The sequence below is a fragment of the Berghia stephanieae genome, chromosome 13 (assembly GCF_034508935.2).
Source record: "Berghia stephanieae isolate SIO BIC M18660-M18661 chromosome 13, UCSD_Bste_1.3, whole genome shotgun sequence".
Taxonomy (NCBI): Eukaryota; Metazoa; Mollusca; class Gastropoda; order Nudibranchia; family Aeolidiidae; genus Berghia; species Berghia stephanieae.
The window spans coordinates 16381148-16391147 of record NC_088372.1 but is presented as its reverse complement, the minus strand read 5'-3'; the positions used below and the strand labels follow the sequence as shown (position 1 = coordinate 16391147).

At 35.7% G+C, this 10000-nt stretch overlaps 2 protein-coding genes across 3 annotated transcripts in view; both read right to left on the bottom strand.

The window, feature by feature from the left end:
- LOC144958506 (uncharacterized) overlaps nt 1–5023 on the bottom strand; it is a 6002-nt gene extending 979 nt beyond the window's left edge. Inside the window, exons 1-3 of one of the 2 annotated variants that reach the window (XM_078890526.1) lie at nt 4707–5023; nt 3591–3732; nt 2778–2932 (exon numbers count right to left, since the gene is read on the bottom strand). In XM_078890526.1, coding sequence (XP_078746652.1) covers nt 2908–2932; nt 3591–3732; nt 4707–4734 — 195 coding nt within the window. In that variant the 5' untranslated portion in view covers nt 4735–5023 and the 3' untranslated portion in view covers nt 2778–2907. Of the gene's footprint in view, nt 2933–3590; nt 3733–4706 lie in introns of those variants that run through there. The other variant, XM_078890525.1, reaches the window with a different exon arrangement.
- LOC144958803 (uncharacterized) overlaps nt 1–10000 on the bottom strand; it is a 304414-nt gene that overhangs the window by 209211 nt on the left and 85203 nt on the right. The window lies entirely within an intron of this gene.

The following is a 10000-nucleotide window of genomic DNA, read 5'->3' as shown; positions in this document are numbered from 1 at the left end:
AAAATTCAACGCCCTGCCCTAACACATTTTAGTTTATATAACTAAGGCAACGGTATAAGGACACGCTTTAATGCATATAAATGCACAGACACCGGGCAAACCTATCTTAGCGCTCTTGTTACTCATGATGTTGAGCGTCAGCAAGATGGCTTTCTATTATTTCAACATTTTTAACACGCCTGAGTGTACTTAAACACTTTAATATGTTTTTTTACCCGGAAGTTCATATTCATACAGGGAGTCCAATATAATATCTAATAACAATAACAGATTATACATATGCGGACTCTGGAAGCTGATCATATCCACATAGCCTATAAATGATAATGATTAATTTAAACACGGACTATAATATTGCTATTATGGTCTAATAGCCCAACATCAGTATGAGTATAAGGGTTATCATTGGCTCTCCACTATACACATTTTAAATGCATCTATAAAATGTTTAAATAGAAATAGACATTATATTGGACTCCCTTATTGTATGAATATGAACTTCCAGGTAAAAAAAACATATTAAAGTGTTTAAGTACACTCAGACGTGTTAAAAATGTTGAAATAATAGAAAGCCATCTTGCTTGACGCTAAACATGATGAGTAAATAAAACATATGTAATAATCAGAAAAGCTACATGATAGGTACATAATTATGAGAAACAACAATTGTTTAAACAAAGCATGTCACTGATCAAATGTAAAGTGATGGAAATAGATACATAATTTCATTAATCAATATAATGTAAATGTTGCTACTCGAAGCGATAAATAATGTGAAATTGAATGTAAGCTTCAATTTAATTATAAAAACAGATAGAAGAATGGATGTTTCGTGTTTCCCCTTTACCAACAAACGCATTCAACTTAACGGCACTACCACATCATCTATACTGTTTGGTTCATCCTGTTTGTTGACAAAGGAGAAACCTGAAACGTCCATTCTATCTGGTTTTGTAATTAAACTGAAGCTTGAATTTAATCTCATAGTGTTATTCAATCAACATCAGAATCTGAAACCCTTCTTCGTTTGACAGCAGTTGACAAAAAAGATGCTTCTGCTTCATCATCAGTAATCATCCTTAACAAATAAATTTCTCAAAAATAACATCAATCTTTTTGACATAAGAGGGGAATGACCCATAAGGAATTTTACTTTTCATCAACTCCCAGTATGGCCCAGTGTTAGTCAGATTAAACAGTGAAATAGCAGCAACTAAAGAAATTACCCTACTATCCCTCAAATCTGCAACAATACTTTGAAGCTTTAAATTGTCACCTGAAAACAAGAACATGTTTATGATGGTACAAAAGAGCATGAGCATTTTCAAATATATTATTGAAACGATTACTTCTAAAACTGCAAAACTGAGACATAATATTATTAGCTTCAGAATAATTTAGCCATTCTTCCCTTGCCCCATTTTTCTCATCCCCCCGAGGTCCCAATACTTCTGCAGTTAGTCTTATAGCACGTAAGGCTGCACTTTCTTTACCAATACTAGACTGAAAATGATTAAACTTTTGCTGACTGTCCCTCCCAAGTGAACCCCCCACTTTAATTACATCCCTCTCAAATTCTAACACAGCACTCTCAACAGCTTTAGATAGACCAAGCAAAAAATGCACGTTACAATACAAAAAATGTGTACATAGACCGTCTATATTCCTCATCATGCAAAACACTCTTACGCCATTCATGAATTTTTTTATTTAAAAGTTTCATATTTGCCGCTCTATCGGACATAAGTTTCGTTCTTTAATTTTAAATTACAAATTTCTTTCTTTAAAATATTACATTCTGATGAATCGACTTTATAGATGAAAACAATTTTTTGGAAGAGACAGACTTTGATAATCTTCTAACATGGTCAACATTAACAATTGTGGAAGAAAGTGGGATGTGGGACTCTGAAAAAGATTCTGGCAATAAAACAGAAGTGATCAATGCAAGGGTACATTCAGGTTTGGCTGGATTCTGAGTAGAAACAGACATAGAGGGTAGAGGGGTAGAACCAAAAGTGAATGACGATGATGGTAGTGGTGTTGAACATGAATCAGGTGTGGACACATTCCGAGAATTAATATTCGTGGAGAGATGAGGGGTAGAACCAGATACAGTAGAAATGCAGGACGATGGTGGTGGTGGTGGTGAGCTGAGAATCTTAGTAGAAGTAGAAGGTTGACTTGATGATGGTAGTACAGATGAAGGAAATAAAACGGTTGGCTGAGGACTCAGTGCTGGCCAGTCAACAGTAGACGACGGTGGTGGTGAGCTGAGAATCTTAGTAGAAGTAGAAGGTTGACTTGATGATGGTAGTACAGATGAAGGAAATAAAACGGTTGGCTGAGGACTCAGTGCTGGCCAGTTAACAGTAGACGACGGTGGTGGTGAGCTGAGAATCTTAGTAGAAGTAGAAGGTTGACTCGATGATGGTAGTACAGATGAAGGAAATAAAACGGTTGGCTGAGGACTCAGTGCTGGCCAGTCAACAGTAGATGACAGTGGGGGTGGTGGTGGTGCCTGAAGTGCTGCTGGGTCCCTGCTGATATTTTTTATCAGCTTCCCCTTCTTTGTTTCTGCAGCGAGATACATGCCTCGCAACTTCTCTCTCGTGCAAATTACAGGAGAAGACGATATGTCTCCTAGAAATTTATGGAAGTCTCCATAAGTATGTCCATGTTTCAGGAGAAAATTGCCGAGGTCCACAGCAATTTCCTTTGACACAACAGTCTTTTTAAAATTGTTCTTCTCCAATGTCATGTCTACACCAATGGCATTGAGGGCATCACTGATGTGGTGAAGATCCACAGGTGCATTCAAAAACGTTTTATCTTTCCCTTTTGCCGCCTTCACCACCTTCAAAATTTTTCGCCAGATACTATTGACAGGATAACTTGAGTCTGGACTTAACATGGAGAACCATTGTTCCACCTAGAAGGGAAAAAATAACCAGAAAATATTGAAGGGCTTATAACTAATGCATTAGTATATTAGAACAGAAAAAAAATAGAATCTTATACAAAAAGATAACCCTTGATAATACATCAGAATCCAACAAGTTTAAAAAAAGATAAGGATTAGGTATGAAAAAATTTATATACTTTGCTCGAGAGAGGAACACAGGGATGGTTTAGAATTTAATTGTATTCCATAGCAAACACCTAGTCTTGTCTAACCTAGTAAAGACCTTTTCAACTAGTGCTATTATACCAACAGCACATGGCCCATTGCTAATTGCTGACTGTTGCAGGCATGCTTAAATTATATCATAAAAAGAGCCATAAACACGTCTTTTACTTGTCTATGTCACTCAGTCACTTGTAACTACAAACCCAAATAAACTCAACCATACATGTTAACAATAAAATCTACTCGCAACCATCATGAACTTATATGAATCTGAAAGCTCCATAGCGGGACCTTGTGTTTTACAAAAAAAAAATCAAATCATAAGCTGGTTTAGCCTCACTGTACTGATAATATTAGCGCAGTAAAAAACATCAAAAACAACCAAAATATTTATCAAAAAAATATAATGGTGGCCTGTGACAACGAAAACAGATGTGTCGTATATTCAGAGAAACCTTACCTCAGACACTGTCGTTTTGGCTTCAAAGCGCAGATGATAAAGCTGGACGAACAGGTGTCACTTGCACAGGTGGGAGTGCAGGTATACGACCTTTCCCCCTTCATCAAAAATGAAGCCCTGAGACGACTCATTTGTTCGTCATCTGAAAATTGAGAATTAAAATGTTCAAACTGATTTGAGATGTGATAATAATAATAAATAGTTTCTATACACCGCCTTACCCCGTATTTCAACAAGCTCAACGCGCTAATGATTACTCATTACCATCAACACTATCTATCAAAACTCAACTGTCAAATTCAAATAGGCAGGATTCAAGAATTTAATATAAATCTAAAACTTATATTATAAACAAGCAACCATCACCAAGTCAATTCCATAGCATCAAAGTAAAACAAGCCTTGCTACCAAGTAGTCTATACAGTAAAAGGTTAAAAGTTAAATTTAAACTGGAGTATGAGTCACTACAGTATAATAGTAATAGTTCCATCAATCATGGCATGGTTGAAACTGGATCTTAAAAAAACGATTGAAAAACAAACAAGTTAGATACCACTCATTGATGACACCTGATGAAGAATGGAGCAATCCTGTTAAGATTATTATTATAAGATCAAACAATGTGCACCAGATTTCGTCCCAATTGTCAATAATTTCTTAATGAATGAGCTTGACTTAATTAATCTAAATTTCAGAAAATTGAGAAACAACTAGACTTAGACGTCGATAGTGTGATACTTTCCATTTCCTAGTACTAGTAGGACTCACAATCACAAGCACAAGTCTAGCAGTCAGGACGGACACTGACACGACCAGTTTCTATTATTTTATTTTTCATCTAGAAGTATCAGTGATAATGATGACACGTTCATTCTTAGCGATCGGTGGGCTCCGATAATAATAATAATAATAATAATAATAATAATAATAATAATAATAATAATAATAATAGCCTTCATGAATGAATGAATGAACACGAATACAAACATTATCCATTAATTCAGAATAGTGAGTGGAGCAAACAGTATCATGATAAGATTAAGACAAGATAGAGAAAAGCTTCGATCTACTCAAACACCGATCATAATAAAATAAAAAACAATAAGATTTACTTACCACATAATTCAAGTAAGTCCATGTCCATAATTGAAACACTTTTGACTATTCTAGATGGCTGTTTGGAAACGTTACAATCGGTCTCGGCCACCGGCAGTGTATCAACTCACGCGTCGGACGGTAGGAGAGAAAGAAAGAGAAAGCGGAAACAAAGGCTTTGCTTTTAAAGATGGCGCTATGTGTTGAATCAAGCCAGCATGCTGGATTTTTGATATTATAGCCTTCAAATGCTGCAGATTTTTATGGTGTAATTTTTTCGCCGTTTATTAACCGTTAAGAGAGTCAAATTTTCAGTCAAAAATAGGGCAAATTCAGTTAAATTTTAATATATTTTTGTTGTGTTTATAAACGAAAAAATTACACCACACGAAAGGGCATTAAAAGGAGATTCTCCCACACTTGATTTCACAGCTGTTGGTCCGTTCAGCTTTTAGCGCGAGCAGATCTTGTGACGAGACCCGAATTTCGGTCGATCGGTACGCAGTTTTCACAGCGAAAATTTGCAATCGGATCTCTTTATGAGGGCGTTTTTGAATAGCTGTTAAAAAGTTCACATAGCTTGAATAGTTTAAATATTTAGCTCATCTTGTAGAGCAGATATTGAAATATAATATTATCCTTTTTTTTATTAAATAAAGTTTAATTCAAGAGAGAGAGAGACAGATATTAACACCCCACTTTTTTATCGATCCCGCCAAATTCGCCTGCCACACAGCGGTAGTTTGGGATACCTACTTGCACATTGTTTCTACACGTGTATACAAAAGAAATGAGCGTTCATACAAACACATATACATACATACATACATACATACATACATACATACATACATACATACATACATACATACATACATACATACATACATACATACATACATACATGCAGACATACATACAAACCAGCATGTCATCGTATATGCATGCCTACATTCATACATACATACATACATACATACATACATACATACATACATACATACATACATACATACATACATACATACATACATACATACATACATACATACATACATGCATGCATGCATGCATGCATGCATACATACATACATACATACATACATACATACATACATACATGCAGACATACATACATACATACATACATACATACATACATAAATACATACATACATACATACATACATACATACATACATACATACATACATACATACATTCATTCATACATACATACATACATACATACATACATACCTACCTACCTACCTACCTACCTACCTACCTACCTACCTACCTACCTACCTACCTACATACATACATACATACATACAAATCAGCATGTCATCGTATATGCATGCCTACATACATACATACATGCATACATACATACATACATACATACATACATACATACATACATACACACAGACACACACACACACACAGACAGATAGAACGATACGATATATTTGCTGGGACAGCAGATAACCATATTATAAATATAGTGTCTTATATTAAGAAGAAGATGGCAATGATTGTGATGATGATGATGATGATGATGATGATGATGATGATGATGATGATGATGATGATGATGATGACTACGATAATGATGATGATGATGATGATGATGATGATGATGATGATGATGATGATGATGATGATGATGATAACGACGGCGGCAATGTCGATGATGATGATTCACGACACTGCTTCTCGTTATTTTCATTGGTTGTCTCATTTTTCCACAGAAGATTTGTTAATTAATTTTATGGCGGTTGGAATGAAGGTTGTCTTATGTCGATTTGTCCGACATTTTGCTTCTAGATACCGTCTTCCGGAGCGCAGAAGTTGGAATTTTTCGTTCAGCGGATGCCTCTTTTCGTTGATAATGTTAAAAGATTTCTTCTCAACTGCATTAATATAAGTTGTGTCAAGGCTTCTAAGGTCTGTGTTAATTATTTTCGAAGCCTCTCTGAGGGTTCTATGTAGTTTGGATTTTTCTTTTGTTCCACAGCTTCCATACCACGTTGTGATGCCAAACGAAACGATACTCAATATTAATGACTTGTAGATTTGTATCATGGTCTTTCTGTTCACATTGAAAGACCTTAATTTTCTGAGTATATACAAGCGCTGGTTACATTTTCTGATGACATTGTTGGTGTGCGATTCAAATCTTAGACTGTTATCTATAATTACACCAAGGTATTTAAACGTTTCAACAGTTTCAACCGCCTGATTGTTAATTTTTGTTATTTGTCTTGCTCTTTTTCCTATTTTTCTGTGATCAAACAGTTGTTCCTTTGTTTTTGTTACATTGAGCTCTAGACAGTTATCGGCACACCATTTGCTGAATTTACTAACTTGCTCAGTGTATTTAAATTCGGAGACGGAATCATTGAGCAGGCCGAGTATTGCGGTGTCATCAGCATACATTATTGGTTGATTATTAGCTTTAAAAATCAAATGGCGGATTTTTTTGGTAATTTGGGGCAAATGTTGCAGGTTAGGTAGGATAAAGTTGGCGGATTTGGGCGAATTTCTCGCATAAAGTTTGCGGGATTTTGCATGGGCACGTGGCAATACTGCTGCCTACTCTGGATAGACACGTATTTGATAATTGAACCAGATAGTCGTCCTTAAAATTTTATTGATTGATATTGATCCTCATCTAAACCTGGCAGCTCGCGATGTTTCATACACAGAGATTACCTTAGTAATAAGGCGGGTTTTGTTTTGGGTTTTCTTTTTATCTGACACATGAAGGGGTCCTTATTATAGGTGATAGCTGTATACTTTAGATATGTTCTCATGGATTTGAAAACTACGTCCTCTTAATAGGGGCTGGCAATCAATGTATAAATATGGGTATATACTTCTGATTGGTGCTTATTGATGTATCATCAAAATGATATCCTTGAAGATAATCTTTATGATTGTAAAACATGCGATACCCTTCATAGTAATCGGTATGTCTTACAATTGTAGATTTTATACATGGAAGTCATCAATTTGTTTGTTTTAATTGTTGTTTTTTTTTTTTGTTTTGTTTTTTTTGGGAAGGGGGGGGGGATTGTTGGTTTGTCTGTTTTTGTGTGTTTTGTTTTGTTTTATTTTGTTTTTGATTTTGTTTTTTTGTTTTTTTCTGGGGGGGGGGAGGGGGGGGGGTTGGCCCATGTAAATATTTTACAAACGAACAACGAATAAATTAATAATATAACTATTTTTGTTAACGATTGATAATCGAGTTTTTTTTTTAACGAAGGATCATTCTGTCACCTATTGACGCATAGGAAGGATATCTACAACCTTTGTCGTGAATACAGAATATTTTTCTATCTGTTTTCAACCTGACTGTGAGGTCGACGGCTTTAATCATTGCTGACGGAGTAATTGTCCACAACACATCTGGTGTTTGTGTGTGTCGTGTGTTGTTTTGTTGTGATATTTAGAATCGTTCACTATCTGCCAATGTTTATTATTTCCGTGTCATTTTATGTGCCATCATGTGTGTTGGTTAATGTAGAAAGGTGAAAACATCTGTCCGCAGCTTCTCTCAATAATCTGACACACGTATGGCTGAGAAACAACAAACTGAAAAGAAAAACAAATATAATGATATACAGTGGCCTTCAATCAGTTTTAAGTTACATCTGTAGAGAAAGGGCGTTAGTAAAGAGCTAAGTAGATACACTATATGCAGTCTCCCGAAAACAACCTAGGATAATTCTAAATATCACTTCCAAACCAAAATAAGTAACAAACCGCTCTCCATTAAGTGCGAAAAAATACCGCTATCGTTTAAAAATTACAGGAAGGCGACTATTTAGTCATATTTTATGGAGAGACAGAAATATTCCAGCTAATAATGCAATGGCGTTGTTCTTTACACCATGCGGACAAAACAAACACTAAGGCAGACCCAAACTAGTATGCGTATGTGGAGAATTAGTCCGTCTGTGTAAAAAAAAAGAGAAGAGAGAGAGAGAGAGAGAGAGAGAGAGAGAGAGAGAGAGAGAGAGAGAGAGAGAGGGAGAGAGATGACAATTGATAACGTATCCTAGTTTGGACGTGCATGTGGAAGTGGGTGTGTGGGGGAGGGGGGGGGGGGGGGGTGGGGGTTGCGTGTGCGTTGGTAATATGAGTGGAATGCATACTGTGATCAGTGTAATGTCGGAAGATATAACATTTTCTAATTTGGTGATTATTATCATGATATCGAGAACAAAGAAAACATTTTTTTTGGGGGGGGGGGGGGGGGGGGGGGAGGCTTTGCTCGCATTATTTTACTTATTAAGTCACGCAGTAAATACAATTTTGGTGTTAAAACATTTTGTGTTGACAAGCTTGGAACAGCAGTAACAAGAAATTTGGCAAATAATAATGTTTCCCTTATAAAAAATAATATGTCGTTCTTCATGTAAATTGCTACTTTATTCTAGCGAAAAGGCATGAGCAGCGTCTTTTCGAAATAGAAGTTTCCTATGAAAAGAAATATCTCATGTCACCGTCTTTCCCCGTCTATCTTATACAACCATCCAAAACCTTTGTCAACCCTATCATCTGTAAATTCAAAATGATATATAACATGTAGACAAATTACACGATGGTTCTCATTGAAAGAAAAAGATGATTTTTTTGTCTAATTGAAATCAGCTGATAAACCGCAATTTTACATATATTAATTGTTCATACCTATATATGTCTTCTACAATTGAAATAAAATCTTTTAAATCTTTAACATTTAAGACAAATTCTATTTAATGCCCGGTTAGCATGGTGATCGATACTTTGCCGAGACTTGATTTAAAGTAACCGGTGAAAACTTTAACCGTTGTCTAATAAATTCATTCAATCGAGAATCTACGGATAATTCTCGTTCTGCTATCCATCTGCTACTCGTGACAGTAAATGTAATCATTATAATTTGGCTACCTCATGACGTCAGATGACCTGGTGATAACTATAATATTACTATTAAGTAAATAATCGAATCACAAAATTCGACAAGACGTTGAGTCGAAATTGGCGAGACTGACCAATTAAATTATCGGTTGGTGGTATCAAACACACAAAGGTTGAAAATGAAATACCAAAATGCACAACACAAAGGGACAGACTTGCATCGTCGAAGGATGATTGATGTTGCATAGATACGAGTAGATCTACCCTATTGTGTTCAGATTCTGTTTCTGCTAGATACTGAGTTCCCTAAATGGCCATGTCAATCATGTAACATCTTTAGATGATCTCATCCTACTCTTTGATATCTATAGCCACGTTTTCGAGTCCGATTGTTAATCATG